The following is a 22,238-nucleotide window of genomic DNA, read 5'->3' as shown; positions in this document are numbered from 1 at the left end:
TGCCTAATAGCTCTGGCTAGAACTTCCAGAACTATATTGAATAGCAGTGGTGAGAATGGGCATCCCTGTCTGGTGCTAGATCTCAGTGGAAATGCTTCTAACTTTTCCCCATTCTATAGGATGCTGGCCGTGGGTTTTTCATAAATTGCTTTGATTGTATTGAGGAATGTTCCTTCCATACCCAATTTGCTTAGAGTTTTCATCATGAAAGGGTGTTGTATTTTATCGAATGCTTTCTCTGGATCTGTTGAGATAATCATATGGTTTTTCTTCTGCAGTTTGTGGTGTATCACATTGATTGATTTGTGCACATTGAACCATCCCTGCATACCAGGGATAAATCCTACTTGGTCTGGGTGGATGATCTTTCTAATGTGTTGTTGCATTCTATTGGCTAGAATTTTATTGAGGATTTTTGCATCTATGTTCATCAGGGATATTGGTCTGTAATTCTCTTTCAATGCTGCATCTTTTTCTGGCTTAGGAATTAAGGTGATGCTGGCTTCATAGAAAGAATTTGGGAGGATTCTCTCTTTTTTGTTTGTTCTAAATAGTTTGAGAAGAATTGGAGTTAGTTCTTCTTTAAATGTCTGGTAGAATTCAGCAGTGACTCCATCTGGTCCTGGGCTTTTCTTTGTTGGGATGGCCTTTAGGGTGTAATACATTTAGATATATTTTTTGTTAGGAAAAAAATAGGTGAGATAAAGGAAGTTCTTGAGGCATGAGGATGGAGAATTGCCACTTACTTGGATTAAATAAAATTCGTAGGAGGCCACGATATTGGAATGACATTTTGCACTAGGCTTCAGCAGACCAGAACTTTGAAATGGGCCAGTTTTCAAAAACAAAAAACCAAATCAGGAAATTCATAGCAACCAATTAGAAGGGTCCTAGTCTACTATAGTGGGCATGATTAACAGGGCCTCTGTGCTTTAACCCTATAAGGACAGTAGCTCTGAAACTAGCAGTCCACGTTCTGCCCTTATTTCTGCTTTCATCAACACTTTGGTGTCTGTGAAGCCCACTCCCTCTGCTCAGCTCATCAGGAAACCTTTCTGTTTTATAGAATGAGCTGTTGCCTGATTCCAGAATAGCTAAAGACAAGTCAATCTTTAAGGTACATGTGTTGTAATTTGGTTTTTGACACTTGCCAGACATTTCTAGTTTATACTTAGACAACAAAAGGAAAGCATCCCTTCCCCTTTCCTTTATTACTATTTTTCTCTTCTCCCCAAATATCTCTTTTTCCCTACCTCTTCCCCCTTGTCCTTTTCTCCAAGTCTCCTGGCAATCCTTGCTGCATCCCTCTCCATCAAGGCTGTGCCACTAGGACATTTTCCTGCCTGTGTGCAGGTGTGGCTGTTCAAGACCATGGCTTCCCCTTTCTATCTCAGTCTACAGAGATTCTTTCCCCCACTCCCCCAACAGGCAAGAAAGCATAGCTATAAAAATGAGTGGTTCAAATTTTGAATTATGTACAAAAGTTATTAGAAGTGTGAATATTGTCATGGAATATCTTATAATTGCTCACAAAGGCTTACAAAAAAGCTGCAGGAATAAGTTTTGTCATATAGTAAAGACAATCATAATTTTATTTTGGAATGTCTTCTGCCTCCCATTTCCTATAATTTCTATGTAAATAACTAAAACTAAAAATTATTCAACTCTGCCCACTAATCTTTATCATTAAGTCTTCCCAATGTCGTTAATCTGGTTGTTGTCAGTATAATAATTCAGGAATGAATCAAAGCAAACCTAAATCCTAAAGTTTGCTCTCAGAACCTTTTCAAACTCTAGAATGGATGTTAGAATAATTTAATCCTGAGGAACAACCGCGCTGTTGCTACTCTTGGTTAGTCAGTTTTGATGATGCACAGTACCTAGAGAATTACATTTTGTTTCATGATGGAAAATTGAAATCCTTTCTTCCAGTTAGACATATGAGGATTATTTATGAGATTCAGAAAAGCATTAAAAACTAAAACAGAGGAAAAATACACAAAATTTCTTTCTTTCAACCCCTCAAAAAGACTCCATCCCTTTTATAGGCACCTGAATCAGCTTTGGAAATAACCTTCCCAGAGTGAGGAGGAAGTTTACTTTGAGTGTGTTTAAACAAAAAAAGATCTTGTGTATTTAATGGAATTACTTCCTTTGAGCCAACTAGTGGCAATACCTGCTGGCTTTCTAGCTTCAAATAGATATCAAATCATACTGTCCACGTCACTCTGATTCTGAGGCCACCACCTTAATCTAGCTGCTTTCTGCAGAAAGCTATGTCAGGTCTTCCTTCCCAGACTCATGGCTGTATCCTACTCACTCCATACAGTAGCCGATGTCATCCTTCTACTGTGTAAATGGCATCACAGTCATTCCCTCTTTGCCCATGAGCTTCGTGAGAAAAGTTTGGATCCCATTCTAATGCAACCTTTAACCCAAATATTTCTCCATCATTAACCAGCTGCCACATTCTTTCCGGTGCTCTGCTGTTCTTTCATAAGATCTTATCACAATACATACATATTTTAAATATATTATTCAGGTTTTTTTGTCTTGTTTGCCAGATCATAAGTTCAGGGATTCTGGTTCTCTCTCATTCAGCTCTGTTTCCTAGCACCAAACTCAACAACTAGCACACAGTAGTATTTTTTCTTTACTATTTTTTTTTTTTTTTTTGGAAGATCTTTTTTTTTTTTTTTTTTTTTTTTTATTTTATTTTTGACAGGCAGAGTGGACAGTGAGAGAGAGAGACAGAGAGAGAAAGGTCTTCCTTTGCCGTTGGTTCACCCTCCAATGGCCGCCGCTGCAGCCGGCGCACCGCACTGATCCGATGGCAGGAGCCAGGATCCAGGTGCTTTTCCTGGTCTCCCATGGGGTGCAGGGCCCAAGCACCTGGGCCATCCTCCACTGCACTCCCTGGCCATAGCAGAGAGCTGGCCTGGAAGAGGGGCAACCGGGACAGAATCCGGCGCCCCAACCGGGACTAGAACCCGGTGTGCCGGCGCCGCAAGGTGGAGGATTAGCCTATTGAGCCACGGCGCCGGCTCTCTTTACTATTTTTAAATAAAATATTTCAAATGTATAGTAATGAAAATATCACAATGAACTCCTAAAAACCCACCACCTAGTTTCTATTATATTTTCTTCATCCCATACATATTTATCTGTATATACTTCTATCTATCTGTCAGTTCATGACTGACTCAGTAAATTTGTTGAATGAATGAATGAATGAATGAATATGGTTCATTCTGAGGTTGACCCGACACAGGTACAGAGCTTCTTTGTTTTTGTGTGGACATAGGGTTTGAGGAGCCACATAGTGTTCTGTAGGGTGTGTGTCTGCTAAACTCAGAACCAGGTACTGGATCAGTTACTGGGGATTTAGAGGTTAAGACCATTTCCTGCCTTCCAGGAATGCACTAGTGACAGGACTTAAATATGTTAGTGAAGAAGAAAACAGCAGAAGATGTGGACAGTGAGTTTGGTTTTCACAAACAATAAAGACTGATCATACTCATGTGATGTTACAACTGCCTGATTTCTTGTGTTTTGTTGTTGTTGTTGTTGCACAAGCAGAAAAAAGCAATTCACTTGACCACTTCCAGGGAAGGAACACTTTATGATTCCTATTTCAGTGAGTCACAAATGCAAGCCATTGGAACTATAGAAACTTTGACTTTGTTTTTTAAACTCTTCACATGCCATTGAAATATCCAAGTAACAGAAGCAAAGGAAAATCACATAAAAAGCATTTCTAATCTAGGTTAACTGTGGTCAAGGTAAAGCATGTCTCTGCCAAATCTAAAAAAAATCAACGGAGCAGGCAGGGCAGGAGAGCTTTCTTTTCTTCTCCACTGCACACTGATTGATTTTTCCCAAACTACGCTTGATTATATTTTTTGGGCCCTGTATTATTTTGAATGCTCAGAGGTAATGCTTACCTTTGAAGTGACATCCTGGGGCAGGGCTTCCAATAATCTATTATTAAGCTTCACTGTGTCTATTCATGTTTATTTTCACTCTCTTATTTTTAGAAGAAGGATTTTGAGAAGGTCAAAGCAGTATCTTTGTGATTGAATTCCAAGAGTACTTAGCAGGGGTCCATGTATATAAGGATGTTGAATCATGGTGAACTGGGAATGCATCCAAGTTCATGCTTAACTGAGAATCTTCTGCTAAATATTTTAAAGTGAAAACGATGTTTCAGACTAGGCCTGAGGGACTTGAAGCATAGAAATCGGTGAATCCTAGGTGAATCAGCACCCCAGTGTGACACACCAGTATAGCAAAAAGGTGACAGCTGGGACCTGGGCTTGTTGACCTCCAAACTTGGCTGTCTCCTCATGTCCTTACCTTTTATTTGATGGAGTTCTTCTTTCTATTGTATTGGTGGCCCTACTCCATCAACTCTCATTAGTTCTTGTTGTCCTCTCTATGGGCTTCCATGTGACAAATATTTGTAAGGCCCCATGTAATCCTGACCTAGATATGCAGCTTTGCTACACTTCTTATAGATAACAGACCTTCAACAAGAAATGTAACTTTTTCAAGTTCCAGACTCCTTAGCTGTAAGTGGGAAACCTTAGTACTTTAATATGAAAATACATCCATCATGAGAAGTCCTTTGACAAGTGTTAGTTTTACTTTACCATTTTAAGATCAATTGTCACATTGGATTATTAATAAAGGATAAGTTGGGGGATAAATATAATATACCACCTATATATTTAGTGCCATTTGAAGAAAAAGAAATGGAAAGTTTACTTAAAATTAAGAAGTGAAAATTTTACTTAAAAATTAAACTTTATTTTATTTTTCAAAAGTCAACAAATACATATTCATATCTAGCTTTTCTTCAAAACATGCTTTTTTTTCACAAATGTGCAAGTTAATTTGGTGTACCATACATCTTTCTCTGTAGCTCTCCTTGGAATTTTTTTTCCATAACAAAAACAAGGGTGCAAATATTGTCCAAAGTCTATTTACATTTTTACCCTCCAGAATTACTAACACTAATATTATTGAGAGGAAAGAAAAACTGCAAAGCTTGGTCTTTGGCATTCATATTTGATTCAGCAGTATAATTAAAAACATATTACATATTTATTTTTAAGATAAACACTTTGAAAGAAATTTAATAAATCTTGTTTCTGTTCTGCAAAGGAATCACTGTATCAAAGCATTTAACTGGAGCTGTCGAGTTCCTGCTGGTAGAATATTACTTCCAGCCTATTTATTAGCTTTTCATTCTGTAGCCCAGTACATGCTTTTTTTTTCTCCACTGAGTGAAAGCACAGAAAGAAAACAGTTTCTCTCTCCATTTTCCCCAGCATCATGCAAAACAAGGAACATCACAAGTCACAATATCTGAATTTACTTTGATTGTACTTCGTTTCTTACACTTAAAATTATTTCGTATTATAATACTTACTTGGTTATCTAAAATCAACATGGTTGATTTTAAACCCTTATAAAGTCAGACTTTTAGAGGCCTTGGAAACTATTCAGGAATCATGTCTGAAAGGAAATGATTACCCCAACCTATCTTCTGCATTTGAAGTAAAAGAATTTCAGATATCAGCAGTTCATTAGAAAATAAGATTTTAGGGGGTCCATTTAATTGACTCACATCTTTTTATATATTGTAAACAAGTATAGGATACTTTTGACAGTAGCCTATAGAGATTGTGTGTGTACGTATAATATGTTCTTCAGTATAGAATAACCACCAAGAGAACATTTTAAATAGGATCTGATAGGTCTCTTAGGAGACTATTTTTCAGAAAAATTTAAGTGAAATTGAGCTAGTGGAAAAAAACTCCTAAAATCATGTATTGTGGTGGGAGAAGATGGTGATTGTATGTGAGGTAAAGTCATTGTCTTATCTGTAGTCTGATGTACAACATACAAGAGAACCCAAAGAGACACTGGTCTCACACTCCAGGCAGGGGATTAGAGTGTGTGCAGAGGTGGGCCTTTCAGATCAGATAGTGGAAGAATGACCTAGGAGTCACCTAAATCAATAAGTTGTAAGCGATATATGAATCTCCAGTGCTGTTTCACAGAATGAAAACAGATCAGTTAGAAATTGTACTGTGATAACCACATATTTTTGAGAAAAATTCCCAAGCCAGGCGAATGTGGATTGGGATGAAGACATAGGCAGTATACACCACCATAGCAAAAATGGTTAGTAAAATGGTGTTGAACATAGATCGCTCCCAGGGCTCCAAGACAGCACAGCAGCTAATAATTTGGTATTGATAGTAGAGCCAGGAGAAATAGTCCTTCACACGTCTGAAATCCATGGTTGGCTTCAAGTTTCAGAGAGTCTGTTCTGTTAAAGAAGGTAACAGATGAAAAGAAAAATCAAATAAGGAACCAAACACAGAATCTCTTTAAATTACCATGATCTCAGTATGTTAGGATCTTTTAAAGAATGTTAAATATCATTGAATGGATTATTAATTTGAATATTTTGTAGAAATAATACAGACTCTATCAATTATAGAAATTAATAATATTGCCACTACTAATAATTACTATTGAAATTACTAATAATAGCATTATGACAATGATAGTATCTATCTGAAAATAATTGCTAATAATAATTCTAGTAATAATAGTACCTAAAAGCTGAGGCTAATTACATTTTCTTTAGCCATGTAAATGAGAGTCACAAATGTGAGCTTTTCTGTTTCCTGCAACATTGATTCTGGTAGAAGATACACCAAATGGTATAGCAAGCCTGACGTTGCCACCTATAGAGGAACTGCTGGCAAGTTTGGCCTTGGCAGGCCTCCGGGAACTTGGTTTTTGTAATGTTCTCTTCACTCACTAATAGATAAACATGATTCACTGTACCTACACTGTACAGGCAATGTAATTTACAGTGAATATCTACTATGTTCTGAAAATCTGGAATTTTGGTAATTGCCAGGCAAAGGATACCCGTATGACCAGTGCAAATGTAAAACTCGAGTGCTGAGTCTCTGGTGGGCTTCCCAGGCAGAAACACTGCACAATCTTATACATTACTGCACCTATTGCTGGGAGAGAAAGGAGCACACTTAATAGGTCTACTCATGGGAACATCAGAAGCCTGAACATGGATTCCTCTGGGTTCTACCTCTTTCTTCCTTGTTGATTCCATTGCATTTTTCTCTCTCTCTCTCTCTTATAGATTTATTTATTTATTTGACAGGCAGTTACACAGAGATGGAGCGAGAGAGAGAGAGAGAGAGAGAGAAAGATCTGGAGCTGGGCTGCCCAAAGCCAGGAGCCAGGAGCTTTTTCCGAACCTGTGGGTTCAGGGACCCAAGTACTTGGGTCATCTTCCACTGCTTTCCCAAAAACATAGCAAGGAGCTGGATTGGAAGTAGAGCAACCGGGACTTGAACTGGCATGTACATGGGATGCTGGTGCTGCAGGGGGCAGCTTTACCCTCTGTGCCACAGTGCTAGACATGCATATTCTTTCAGTAATATCCCTTAAATGTGAGTGCAAATTCATATTGAGTCTCACAAACCCTTCTAGTGAATCACTGAACATGTGGGTGGTCATTTGATTTCAGGGTACAGAACCTATAAAAACCATATAAGTGTATTCTATTGGCCGTCAGATGGGACAATGTTTATAACCACATAAAAATTTTCTCAGAAGGGAGAGTTCCTATCATTTTTAGAGAAAGCACTTGGAAGAGCTTAAAGCTTTCATAAAGAAAAACACAAAATCATCTTTGTGCCTTTTCTGCCTACCCCTAAGGACATGATGATGTCACATCCTCAAAGTCTGCTTTGATAACTTTTACTATTCCAATTCCAGTTAAAATGTTTTGAAGAGCATTTCTATTTTCTGATCTCAGAAGGTTCTCTCTGTCTCTTTCTTTTTTGCTAATACTCTTTTGAGTGAAAGCTAGATACTCTTGCTCTATAAGACTGTGTACTGCTTAGAATATAGGAAGACTCTCACTGATCCTTGTGCTGTATATTCTAGGACAATGCCTGGCCTAAATGTTATCATTATTAAATATTTTTTGAATGAATGAATGGCAGATGACCAACTTAGAATTATACAGCACTCATGACCCCAAAGTAGAATACAATTAGCTATTATTAATTTTCATGAAATTTGGCTTTGATAATAAAAGTAATCCATTTGGTAGAGGTCATTTCCACAAAAATTTAAAATACAAAGTCTATGTCACCAGGTGGCAATTATCTGTAATAATGGCCAGAATCATTAAGATAAATGGATAATTCAATGCCAAAGCATTTTTACTTTCCTATGAAAAGAAAATCAACCTCCCATCTTTTCCAGAAGACAGAATGAGAACTAAATGATTGCATTTAAATGTCTGGTCCTGGAAGGTGGCTTTCAGGGAGAAGTTAACTCCATCCTTCTTTCTTTCTTCTATCTCTAGTTGTAGAAAAACAGAAAAGTGAATAGGGTCAGGGCTAGAAGAAAATGATTGATAGAAGAAGTGTGTACGTCTGTATGTGGCACAGTACATAATACCTGAGACTGGGTAATTCATAAGCAATAGAAATGAACTTTTCACAGTTCCAGAGGTTAGAAATTTCAAATCAAAGTGACATGAGATTCAGTCTTTGGTACACTAGTCTCTGCTTCCAACGTGGTGCCCAGAATGCTGTGTCCTTACATGAGGGAAAAGATGGGAGGGCAAAAAGGCCCAAAGCTTTGTGAAACCTCTTTCATGGGAGCCTTAATCCCATTCTCCAGAGAGGAACCCTCATGGCCTAGTCACCTCCTAGGGGCCTCATCTCTTCTTACTATTGCACCAGAGATTAAGCTTCAACATAGACTTTGGAACGGACATGGACATTCAAACTGTGGCAGAATGATAATTTCAGTGAGGTATACTGTCCAAGCAACTGAGATTTCCCACTGATAGACTGAAGCAGTGACAAATAGGAGTTAACACCATTTGAGCTTTTAGGCTACCCACTAGGCAACAGTATATTTCAAACGAAACTCAATTTTTAAAATCGTATTCATAGTAACTGACACTTGCTTCCTACTATTATCCCAACAGAGTCTGGGGCAGTGCCAGGTAACTGACCAGGAGTGTGGAGTCCAACCATTAAGTATCCGGGGCCAAGCTATGCTGGGAGAAGGTGAGATAATGGCTCAGACAGACACAGTCCATCCCCTTAGGAAGTGTGGAACAGATGGGGAAACAGAAAACAAATTATATACATACATTTATAATTATCAACTACAAGTAGTGGTATAATGGAAAAGGACAGTCTGTACATAGGGCTGTGAGGAATCTGTTGCCATGTGAGCAGGAAGAGCGGGTGTGAGGAGGTGATGAAGACACATTTGAGGTACAATTCAAGGCCTGGATATGAGTCAAACTGAGAAAATGGGTATAGAGATGGGGAGAATGGCCAGGACAGAAGGAGTGGCTTGTGCAAAGGTTAGAGGTGGGAAGGAGCTTGGAAGGTGGTCAACAGGGCCAGGGAATGGGGCACAGGGACCAAGGAATGGGATAAACTTGAGGTGGAAATGGCTGGCGTGAGGCCAGCAGCTGAGCTGGACAGCTGCCTCTTCTGTCTTTCACCTAGAAGTCAAGGAGACCTGGCGGTTATTCACAGGGAGTGTTGCAGTGGGTTTAAGAGGAGGAAACTGTATGCTCACATGGTCATGCTGCATTCTAAAGCTAAGTTGAAATGATTTTGGATATCGAGTGCTTCAGAAAATCTCCCCATGGGCATTACTCATTCAGAATCAACTGTGTACTGAGAATCTGTTTAAAATATTCTTAATACTCTTTTCATTTTTACAAATGAGGTAATCTTGCTCACTTAGAAATATAATTGACCTTCTCCCTCTACACAGCAGCTTTTAAAAATGTGCTAATTAATCTCTTGGCCATTTCTTTCTCTTTTAAAATTAAATTTCTTGCTTGGGTAGCCCCAGCAGACATCTTTGATTCCAGCTTTTTGAGGAACTCTGAGCTGGAGGCTGTCTCTAGTTTCTTGAACTTTAGAAACTGAGATGATCCAAGTTCATTGTTCTATGCTGCTAAGTCATTCATTCACTCACTAGTCACTCACTCAAAGAAACAACAGATAAAAATTATATTGACGACTATAAGAGGACTTCAAAACGTTCATGGAAAATCCAAAGTATGTATAAACTTTTTTTTTGCACCAAAACACACTTATCTTTTAAAAATTTTATTTGAAAGGCGTGCACACACACACACACACACACACAGTGGTGGGGGGAGATTGCCCATCTTCTGGTTTATTCCCCAAATGCTTAAAACAGCCAGCACTGGGCCAGGAGCTAGGAACTCAACCTAAGTTTCCTTTGTGAGTGGCAGGAAGCCAAATACTTGAGCCATCACCTGGCGCCTTCCAGAGTGCACATGAGCAGGAAACTGGAATTGGGAGCACAGCCAGAACTTGAACCCAGGTGCTCAAATATGGGAAACAGTGTCCCAAGCAGCAGTCTAACCACTGTGCAAAATTCCTTCCCAAATTATCTTTTAATTCCACTTTTCATTACTTTTTAAAAGAACCCTCATCTTACAAACCAAAGGGGGGGTTCCTGGTAAGGTGTTTATTACAAGTACCCCAAATCTACAATTATTTGAAACCTGGCCATTTAAAATATACTTTATACTGCTAACAGTTTAAGGAATTCATATTTAAAAATTTCTTGCCAGTTTCCATACCCCCTTGTATCATTTCCCAGTCGTCTAAGCAGCCAGCTCTGACCTTGAGAAGTTCTTTTATTGTCACATCACACATCAGTCTCATGAAGTCTAACAGCCTGTCCACAAAAACCATGAGTTGTTCCCCACTTTTTGATTCCTCTTCCCTTTATTGATAGGAAGCAATGTTAAAGATTATTTGTTATTTCCTATGAAAAGATGAGAAAGGCAAGAGTTGGTTATTATTTTGGTAAGCCAGCTCCTGTAGCCTATTGTTAGAATATGAACAATTTTAGGATCTAGATTTGCTTAGGCAATATATTTCTCCTTTCTGTGAGTCTATTTTATTATCTCATGCAGTACTATGCGCAAGATTAAAAAATACTTCAGATAGTTTGATGTGTAACATGAGCAGGAGAATTCACTCAGTCATTGAGCAAATGATTTTGAGTACTGTGTGGTTTCTGAATAGCAATGGCCCCAGTCAGACTCTGCGCCGGGGACACTGCAGCAGGAGGTGCTGCCCCAGGCAGCAGCAAAGTGGAGCATGGAGCAAATGTGCAGTGAGACATGGGACCCTGAAGTGGGGGAAAGGACGTGGCATTAAATGGGAGAAAGGGCATGAAAAATGCTCAGGAACAAGCTGAGTTTAGGGAAATAAGATGGCCAGAAATGCCATGAAATTAATTACCTGTAGGTAACTTAGAACCAGGTGGCACCTGTAAAGAGTAAAGATAATAATTCCTACTTCTTTGGGCTGCTGTGAAGAGCAGCATTCATAACAATGAAGCCTCAGTCTCAGGGACTTGCATATAGAGGATGTGCTTAGCATCTAACTGGAAAAAACCTTCTCTCTAGGAATTGCACTGGGAACTGGCTAGTCCATTGTGACCAAGACCATCATGATCACTGTCCTCAAGGATGAGGACTCAGCTGAGTTCATATATATTTCAGGTAGTCATCACCTTCTCTCAGTTTCCCCTATCCCTCCTGTATGCAAGGCTTTTTGTCTGAGACTGTAGTCTAGATTATTGCCCAGCAACTAAAGGTTGGGATGCCCATTCATTTCCCATAATGCTGGGAACTGGCAAGATCTAAGGTACGTCTCGGGAACTTATATTCCAGTGTGGATGAAAGCAGAGCTTTGTTCAGCATTGCTAGATAGGTGTTGGGTTGGGAGGCAGAAAGAAGAGCAAGATTATTAGAAACTTGGGAACCAAAGAGACCGCATTGAGTAGATAGGGATACTTGAACCATGGGAAATTTAAAGAAGTAGGAAGACCCTAAATAACTACCTCATAATTCAATGAGGAGTTCAATACTCTTTTAAAATCTCTGTCACTACCCTTTAATCTACAGGAGATGATGTTTCTCTCACTAGATTTGTGTGCGGTGGGGAAGGAGGTAAAGTTTCACCTCCTGTACCAGACTGGGAAGAAGGCCCAGTTTATGACCCACATTACTCAGGGCAGGACTTCGTTCCAGCCCGAATGGAGGAGATAGTGAATAAATGCAACAGTTTAAAAATACATGTGTTAACATGTATATGAGTCACAAGATGAGAACCCAGTGAGGGGAGGAGGCTGAGGAAGTTCTGAGATGATGCTGTTTTCTGTCCCTGGGAATAGGAATGTTAGGAAATTGGGAAACTGAAAGAGGAGTACCAGGTGATTCGACATGGCATTTACCTTGGGAGTTTTACAGATGTGATCCTGTAATCGTCTCCTACCTAGAGAAACATACTCTAAACTGCTGGGATTTCTCAATGGGGGAATTTCCTTCTCTAAAAATCATTTTCTTTTGGGGGCAAAAGAAAAAATAGGCCTAATACATTTTGGGTTAAATTTACTTCTAAAACATCAGCATTCAGAGCTGGAAAGTCAAAAGGATACACAATTGATTTTGGGTTGACTCCTTCCCATCTCATTTTGGAATTCTACTTTAATCACTTGACGTTTTTTATTTCATAATTGGTACCTGAAAACCTGAGAAGTGCTAAAAACTCTTCTGCCTTTTGCATAGAGAGATGCTTTATCTCAAGAGACTGTGTCTGCACTCAGAAGTAGCTTTCTTTGGAAAGAGTTCAATGAGATCCTTTCATTACGTAAATAATTTTTTAAAAATTAGGAATGTAGTGATTTCTCTCCAAAGAGATGGCATAGAAAGGGAGATTAAAAACAATAAATCATAGTAGAGCAGACTGATTGATCAGTTGATCAAGTCAACATGACAGTGATTAACATGTTGATATTATGTGTACATAATATAATGTTATGAAAATGGCATTTCAATAACTCATAACTTCAGTCTATTCATGAAAAAACATTCAGACAAATTCCAACAGAAGGGCATCCTACAAGATGCATGATGAGTACTCCTCAAAATTTTCAAGGTCATCAAAAAATAGGCAAAGTGTGAAAAACTGTTATAGCCCAGAGGAGCCTAAGAAACATGATGACCAACTGTTATGTGGCATCTCAGTTGGAATTCTGGGACAGATAGGACGTTATGTAAAAACTAAGGAAATCTGGCCGGTGCCGCAGCTCAATAGGCTAATCCTCTGCCTAGCAGCTCGGGCACACCAGGTTCTAGTCCCAGTCGGGGCACCGGATTCTGTCCCGGTTGCCTCTCTTCCAGGCCAGCTCTCTGCTGTGGCCAGGGAGTGCAGTGGAGGATGGCCCAAGTGCTTGGGCCCTGCACCTCATGGGAAACCAGGAGAAGCACCTGGCTCCTGGCTTTGGATCAGCACGGTGCACCAGCCACAACGCACTGGCCACGGTGGCCATTGGAGGGTGAACCAATGGCAAAAGGAAGACCTTTCTCTCTGTCTTTCTCTCACTGTCCACTCTGCCTGTCAAATAAATAAATAAATAAAAATAAATAAATAAATAAACTAAGGAAATCTGAATAAAGTAAGGAATTTAGTGAACAAGAATTTATCAATACTGTCTTATTAATTGTAACAAATGTGTTACATTAATGTGAGAGTTTAAAGAATGTTGTGTAGTATTTTCTTGATTTTTCTGTAAATCTAAAATTGTTCTAAATCACAAAGTCTGTTTAAGAAGTCAAAGCAGGGGTAGGCATTTGGCACAGTAATCATCACTTCTTGGGATGCCTGTAGACAATATTAGAGTGCCTAGATTTGAGTCCTGCCTCCTCTGCTTCTGATCCAGCTTCCCGCTAGTTTGCATCCTGTGAAGCAGCAGAAGATGGCTCAAGTACTTGGACCCCTGTCATCCTCGTGGGAGACCTGAATGGAGTTCTGGGATCCCCCCTTTTTTTTTGCCTGGCCCAGCCTGGCTGTTTTTGAGCATTTGGGGAATGAAACAGTGGATAGAAGATCAATATCTGTCTGTCTCTCTGCCTTTCAAAAAACCTGAAAATCAATAAATAAAAATGAAAAAGTCAGAGGAAAAATAACTATTAAGAAAATCCTGAAAGGCCCAGAATTCTCCTGGTTCTGAACTCCACTGAACTTTGCTTGTGCTATTCTTTCCTTCTTGAAAGCTTTCCCCAATAACTCCGCATGTGGATATTCTATATTGGACTAGCTTTAAATGTTTTAAAACACAACAGAGGAAAAAATAAAGTTAACATTATGATCCAGGCACACACAGATATATGGTCATGAAATTGAAAGAAATATATCCAAATTTACTTAGTTTGTGTTGCATACTAATATTGTGTGCCCTATTATATTTATTCTTGTTGTAGTCTACCAGGTGCTGTTTTATTTTCTTCTTTCATTAAAAGATATCCCAATTATGAACTATTTCACTGATTTCTTAGCCCACCAATAGCAACATGTTGGAAAAACCCTTTTAATGCTTGCTAACATCTCTGTCTCTGCACTGCCCAGTCTGGCAGCCAGCAGTCACTTGGGGCAGTCTGAATTTCTAGTGCATTGCTAGCTGGTGGCTACCACACTGAACGGCATAGGCATATTTTCATCATTGCACGGCACTTTATTGGAGAGTGCTGTTGACTCCCTCCTCTTTCTTGGGCGAATAAAACAGCTTACCAACTTGTCTCCTTTTCACCTTACAATCTTCCACACTGTTGCTAGAATTAACTTTTCAAACTATAGCTCATTCCTGTGCTTCAAAACCTTCCATGGCCCTTCATTTCCTGTAAAATGAAACATTTGTTTAAAGCCCTGCACAGTTGAGCTACCTCTCGTCTCCAAATTTGTTTCTCAACTCTCCTGCTAATTGCCATGGATTCTCAAGCACCCATGTTAGTTTGTATTATTTCATTTTCATAGGCATTCCTTATACTCATTCTTTGCCAGAGAAAATCCTTATTTACTTTCAAGACGTACCTCTATATCCTCTCTTCTATGAAACATTCTCAGAAAATGCTTCCCACTCTATGAAAATATATTGCTTGCTTTTAAGTGTTACCATTGAAACAACATTTACTTACACTGTATTACAATTAGCCGTGGACAACCTGCTTCCCCATTAAACTGTGAGGTTTTTGAATACAAGAAATGTGTGATATTCTTGTTTTTATCCCTAGGTTCAGGCTGCTGAGTTGTTGGGTTGGCTGTTTGACTGACTGAATTGTAAAGTTTGTTGAGAGGAAGAACCATATTTGGATTTTTTAAATATTTCCATGGCACAATGGGAGCCCCAGACAAGGTGTTTACGAATTTTCATTGTCTTCTTTCAGGCAATGCATTTCAAATAGATTGTTTTCTGAAAATTCAGTACAATTTGTCTTTTTGAAAGATGGAAGGGAGCTGGCACTCTCTCTCTCTCTCTCTCTATATATATATATATAATAACAAACAAATGCCTTTTGATTTTCTCATAATGTTAAAAGTTCATGGACTCTGTGGGGAATAAGAAACACTTGTAAAGTGTTTTTAAATCCCATTAAAATAGCTTTTGCAAGTGCTTACTTTAGGTGAGTACTAATTTAAGATTGGTACATAGAAAAGTGGCTCTAATGGCAAAAAATCTCAGGTTGGGAAAATCTGGAGACCTGAATTCTGAATTCTATGGCAGCTTTCCTCTTCTTTCCTTTCCCTCCCCTTCTTTTATTACCTTGAGCACCATCACCTTTCTCTTTATTTATTTATTTTACTTTGTGTGCTTGTGAAAGTTCCAAGATCATAATTGCTAATTGCCTCTAAACCTGTCTTGGTGACATAGTAAGCAGTGTAGGGGTGAATATTTTGACTCTTTAGAAATAATAGAAATAGTTGCACCTGTTATCTCTAGCGGATTGGTACAACTTAAAAATATTTTCAATATTTTACTAAATTATAGACTCAGAAAGTGCTCAAGTCCTTGGGTCCTTGCACCAGATGGGTGACGCAGATGAAGCTCCTGGCTCCTGGCTTTGGCCTGGCCCAGCCCTGGCTGTTACAGCCTTCTGGGGAATGACCCAACAGATGAAAGATCTCTCTCTGTCTCTCCCCCTCTCTCTTTAATTCAGACTTTCAAATAAATAAATCTTTAAAATGTATATAATATCCTATGATTGTTAGTTCAACAATGAAGTATTTTGTTTATTTTACAGGAAAAAAATTCCATCCCTCATTTATGTTTACTAATTGAGTTGCCTAGTACATTTAAAAAATACCAAGGCATATATATGTAGCTATTATCTCATACCAGTAGTTGAAAGACATTGCAATCTTTCTCTTTTTTTAAATATTTATTTTATTTATTTGAAAGAGTTACAGAGAGAGGTCGAGACAGAGAGAGAGGTCTTCGGTCCGCTAGTTCACTCCCCAGGTGGCTGCAACGGCCAGAGCTGCGCCGATCTGAAGCCAGGAGCCAGGAGCTTCTTCTGGGTCTCCTACGTGGGTGCAGGGGCCTAAGGACTTGGACCCTCTTCTGCTTTCCCAGGCCACAGCAGAGAGCTGGATCGGAGGAGGAGCGCTGGGACTAGAACCGGCGCCCATATGGGATGCTGGCGCTTCAGGCCAGGGCTTTAACCTGCTATGCCACAATGCTGGCCCCGCATTGCAATCTCTTAACAAATTTTCTACTGTGTCTCAAGCAGAGTCATCATATATTATTATGTGGGCTGTGCACTGCACAACCTTACATGATGGTTCTTGTTTGGGGACTTAATCACAAGCTGTTTCTTCATGTTACCACAATTTGATTCACAAAGGCCCATAATGCCTTATTGCATAAGAGACTTGAATGTGCTTTAATTTATATAAATGGCTCAACTTTGTATTGTATCTATATAAGAATTAGGCACAGCAGTAAAATTTCCTGGTTTCTCAGTGTCCAGATATCTTGCTCAAAATTTTCTCTGGGTGATCCCAATGTTTTCTGTGTTCCATAGAAAGCTCCATCCTTGCTTCCCACCTTCCTGGGAATTCCCTTTCCATCTTAGTATATTTGCCAGCCTTCCTTTGACACTCAGCTTATCATATTACAGCACAGTTAATACAGAAGTCAACCCAATAATAAGAGAGGGAAGAGATGTATAATTTGGGACATGCTCAAGCTGACTTGCCCCAAATGGTAGAGTTAGAAACATACCAGGGGATTCCAATTCAATCCCATCAAGGTGGCATGTACCAATGCCATCTCACTAGTCCAAGTGATCAATTTCAGTTCACAATTGATCATAATGAAAGGACTAAGAGTCAAAGGGAGCACATAAACAAGTCTAGTACCTGCTAACACTAACCGATGGAATAAATAAAGGGGAGAGTGATCCAACATGGGAAGTGAGATACTCAGCAGACTCATAGAATGGCAGATGTCCTAAATAGCACTCTGGCCTTCGGATCTGGCTGAAAAGCCCATGAGAGTATTTCAGGCATGGAAAGCCAAGACACTCTGGCAAAAGATCTCTGCGAGTGAGATCCCAGTGGAAAGAACAGGTCTTCAAAGAAGGAGGTACCTTTCTCTGAAGGGAGGAGAGAACCTCCACTTTGACTATGACCTTGTCTAAACAAGATAAGAGTCGGAGAACTCAGAGGGCTTCCATAGCCTTGGAAACTCATGACTGGAGCATAGGGAGATTACTGATGCCATAAACAGGAGTGTCAATTTGTAAAGTCAACAACAGGAGTCACTGTGCACTTACTCCTCATGTAGGATCTCTGTCCTTAATGTGCTGTGTATTGAGATTTAATGCTATAACGAGTACCCAAACAATATATTTCACTTTGTGTTTCTATGGGGGTGCAAACTGTTGAAATCTTTACTTAATGTATACTAAACTGATCCTTTCTTAAAAAAAAAAAAAAAAAAGAAAAAAGAAATTATCAACTCCCAACTTGACTCTCACTGGGATTAAACATGACAATAGGTTTGATCTGATTTCATCATCATTAAAAAAAAATCATCTATTATTTTTCACTTTATGTTTCTGTGTGGGAGCAAACTGTTGAAATCCTTACTTAATGTATACTAAGCTGATCTTCTGTATATTAAGATAATCGAAAATGAATCTTGATGTGAATGGAAGGGGAGAGGGAGTGGGAAAGGGGAGGGTAGTGGGTGGGAGGGACGGTATGTGGGGGAAGCCATTGTAACCCATAAATCGTACTTTGGAAATTTATATTCATTAAATAAAAGTTAAAAAAAAATTAAAAAAAAAAAGTCAACCCAAGAGTGAGTGTCTGGTGTCTAAGTCTTTAGGCAGAGCTTAAAAATCTCCTTGAAAGTTTTTGATTATTTAAGGGGAAGAAAATCAAATAACTGTGGGGCAGTTACAAAACATTATCTACACATTTGTGAGTCAGTTGAATAATTCTACAGACTCTCCAGAGAGGAAGAAAGAATTTTAAGTCAAAGCATGTTATTGCTATTAGGCGACTAAGTTACTCTAAATAAATTTAAAATCTTCTACTTAGAAGTGAACTACTGAAATAATGTACTGAAAGGAAGAAGATTTCACCGACATTTTAGCCAAATTGCTATTGGTATAGTGCTGCTTGTATTATACACAACAGTAGAGTGTGTCATGACTGCCCAAGCAGTAACCTCCAGTTTCCTTGAGTGCTAGCAAAGGCAAAACAATAGAGAACATGTATTTCCAGTCCAACTGTGAAGGGGCGCTATTGTGTAACATACTGTGTGTTGAGTGATTTCAAAGTGGTCCTTGTTTTTTTGGCATATCCTGACAGACTACAAAGGAATTTTTGAATTAATGACTTTTGGATGGGAAAATTTGGGATTTTGGTATAACAAAAATTCTCATAATAATTTAGGGAATACTAAATTCAGATTAGATAAATCTCAAATTTGTATGGCTGTCAAAAAGATGGTGCATTTGGAAAGTAAAATCAGTGGCAAGTACATTAGCAGTGGGTGGATGTCCCCAACAGAAAGAGAAATGTGTGAGGGATGGGGGTACACGAGTACGTCTGGCCTTGTCCCTGGTGTCCTTCAGTTCCTAAGTAAGAAACAGCAGTATTTCTGTCAATGCTGGCATGGAAAGATAAGCTTCAGAGTCAAGGTTTAGCTACAATTTCATTTCTTAGGATGAGTATATTCTTTTTTTTAAAGATTATATTTGTTTATTTGAGAGTTACAGAGAGAGAGAGGAAGAGACAGAGAGAAAGGTCTTCCATCCGCTGGATCGCTCCCCAAATGGCCGCAACGGCCGTAGCTGCGCTGATCCAAAGCCAGGAGCCAGGTGCTTCTTCCCGGTCTCCCATGTGGGTGCAGGGTCCTAAGCACTTGGGCCGTCTTCCACTGCTTTCCAAGGCCATAATCAAAGAGCTGTATTGGAAAAGGAGTGGCAGGGACAAGAACCAATGCCCATGTGGGATGTGAGTGCTCCAGATGGAGGCTTAGCCTCCTATGCCACAGCGCCAGCCCCTTATTATTTTTTCAAAAAAGTAATAACTATTACCTATGAAAAATGAAAGTGTATAGCTTCTGGGTGTTTATTTTCCTTTTGAAGATATTGTTATTGTCAAAGGCTGCCAAGCAGTTTTTAGAAATAAAAAGTGAAAACTCGAATGGATGTGCCACCCAAAGCTGAGTAAACAACTCCAAATGTTTTCAAGGAATAACTTTACAGCTCCCAAGTGGGGTTCCTTCTTCTTGGTTTACAGGATGTAAGAGAAAAGCTCAGAACTGCTGAACCCCACAGAACCTTCTGGGAGGAGGGTCGATGTGTTTAGGTTTCTTTTTGGCAGCAGTGAAATCTAGTAGCCTAATTGCCTCTGTAGAAGATTATTTAAGAATAATAAATTCTATGGTATGAGGGTTCCTTTGAAAAGTTCATGGAAAACGGAACTAAAAAACAAGTCTACTTTGGTGCAAAAATTAGAAATCTATGTGTAGTGTTTTTGTTTTGTTTGTTTTTTTTTTGACAGGCAGAGTTAGACAGTGAGAGAGAGAGAGAGAGAGAGAGAGAGAGAAAGGTCTTCTTTTGCCGTTGGTTACCCTCCAATGGCTGCCACCGCCTGTGCGCTGCGGCCAGCACACCGGCGCTGATCCAAAGGCAGGAGCCAGGTGCTTCTCCTGGTCTCCCATGGGGTGCAGGGCCCAAGCACTTGGGCCATCCTCCACTGCCCTCCCTGGCCACAGCAGAGAGCTGGCCTGGAAGAGGGGCAACCAGGACAGAATCCGGTGCCCCGACCGGGATTAGAACCCAGTGTGCCGGCGCCGCAAGGCGGAGGATTAGCCTATTGAGCCACGGCGCTGGCCAGTGTTTTCATAATACATGTTTCCTATGAACTTTTTAACCCCCACCGATATGCTTATCTGCTTTGGAAAAGTTTGAAATAAAAGGCTTGTAAGACCCAATACTCAGAGCACTTAGGAGGGAATGGCAGTGCAAAGTCAGCTAAATCGTTCAGGTAACATGAGTTTTCTACAGTCATTATCAACCCCATTCTTAGTGGCAGTGTTCTGTGCTTTTGATAGTTGTGTCCTTTCTTTTCTTCCCCCAATGACACAAACCCGGTTTCGTAAAGGAGATGCTTGCTGTGTGCTTCTGAGGACTCTGGTTTAGAAGCCTCACCATGAAAAATGAAACCTTTACCGCATCCCTACTTCTCATTATGTTTGATGAGTATATTTTATCTGAGGAACAACTTGATGGTGAAGAAGTTGAATTGCTGAAATACTGATTTGTCAAAAGCACACCACCTGAGAACTTGTTCCTAAAGTTCTACCAAGACAAATCTGCTTGTATAGGCAGCTGGTCAACCATGACCTTTCCAAAAGTATTTTCCAATACTGTATTTTCTTAGAAATTTCCTTTGGTAATATTGAACGAATATACTTATAGAATTGTTTTTGAGTTTGCTTATGTACCTGTCCTTCTCTCTCCTGCTGCTTCTTTTGGTTTAGTCTTTGTTTCTTATTATGCCATCTGGAAAACTTTGGGTGATGGGTTCAATGCTCCTTATGTAGTGATCAGCAAGGTTAAACTTTCACCGAGGAGATTTTGTGACAGCAGTAACGCAGCATGCTTCCTTTCCCTCTCCTCAGCTGGCCTGCCTCTGTATTTCAGTTGTTACTGCTTTGAGAAAATGAGTGGAGAGCTTGGCTGGCTCCAGGGGCCATGGAAGTCAGCAGTATTGTGGAGGTGCCTTCTCTGCCGATCACTGGATCGAGGGACATTTTCCTGCTTGATAGGTTACACTGATTTGTTCCAGGTCAGGTGGTTTCAGGGATGGGGAGAGGGAGTGAGAAGGGAAAGGCTAGAGTTCATAGAATTCATCCAAAACATGTCATGTCGCTGCTTTTAGGCAGGTCAAATTACTTGAAGTGGATTGTATAATCTTATATTTAGAGATGAATTACTGAAATGATATAGTAACAAAAGCAAGGAAAGTCTTGCTGATGATGTAGCCATGCAGATTTCTCGTTTTCCTAGGGGAATAATATAGACCTATCAGCTGGTTTCATTCTCCTTCCCCTGCTCTCAAATACATGGCTGCCCGCAAGACTCCAGAGCAAGGTGGAGGGGTGGTGAGCTCAAGCTTGCTCTGTTAAATTGGCAACAGCCGTCTGTTTCCTACTACCTAGTGGGTTCTCAGGTAAATGTGGGGAAGCCTAATGGTAACTGGACATACTTAAAAAATATGTTCCCCCTACAGATTTTGTGAGCACTTTATAGGCCTAAACTGGATGAGATGAAATATTTTACTTCCTCTTTGAATAAATGTAGGGTTGTTGTCAGGACGATTACCTGAGGGAATCTCTCAAAATATAAAAAGACTTGAACTAAGATATTATAGTAGACTGGATGGTGGCATTCAAAGAGATATATCTGTGTCCTGGAATCAGTGATCTTATTAGGAAGAAGGATCTTTGTTGATAAATTAAGTCAAGCATCTTGACAAGAAAGGATCCTGGATTACCCAGGCTAGTCCTAAATCCAATGACAACCATCCTTAGAAGAGAAAGACACAGTGGCTGGCATTATGGCATAGTGGGTGAGCCACTGCCTGTGACACAGGCATCTCTTAAGGATTCTGGTTCAAGTCCCAGCTGCTCTACTTGTAATCCAGCATTCCTGCTGATGCACCTGGGAAGCCAGTGGAGGATGGTCCAAGTACTTGGGCCCCTACCACCCACGTGGTAATCTGGATGAAGCT

General features: G+C 39.7%; 1 protein-coding gene across 10 annotated transcripts in view; it reads right to left on the bottom strand.

Annotated features, from left to right (window-relative positions):
* Nucleotides 1-4,787: 4,787 nt before the first annotated feature.
* Nucleotides 4,788-22,238, bottom strand: part of SPTSSB (serine palmitoyltransferase small subunit B) — a 43,042-nt gene continuing 25,591 nt past the window's right edge. For 6 of the 10 annotated variants that reach the window (XM_070072576.1, XM_017346888.3, XM_051859106.2 and 3 more), the window contains one exon: nt 4,788-6,340. In XM_070072576.1, coding sequence (XP_069928677.1) covers nt 6,081-6,311 — 231 coding nt within the window. In that variant the 5' untranslated portion in view covers nt 6,312-6,340 and the 3' untranslated portion in view covers nt 4,788-6,080. Of the gene's footprint in view, nt 6,341-14,714; nt 14,822-22,238 lie in introns of all 10 variants that reach the window. The other 4 variants (XM_051859105.2, XM_017346890.3, XR_007924590.2 and 1 more) reach the window with 3 other exon arrangements.

Source organism: Oryctolagus cuniculus, chromosome 4 (assembly GCF_964237555.1).
Source record: "Oryctolagus cuniculus chromosome 4, mOryCun1.1, whole genome shotgun sequence".
In the NCBI taxonomy this organism is placed as follows: domain Eukaryota; kingdom Metazoa; phylum Chordata; class Mammalia; order Lagomorpha; family Leporidae; genus Oryctolagus; species Oryctolagus cuniculus.
Note: the sequence above shows the minus strand (reverse complement) of the source record. Positions and strands in the feature narration are given on the sequence as shown.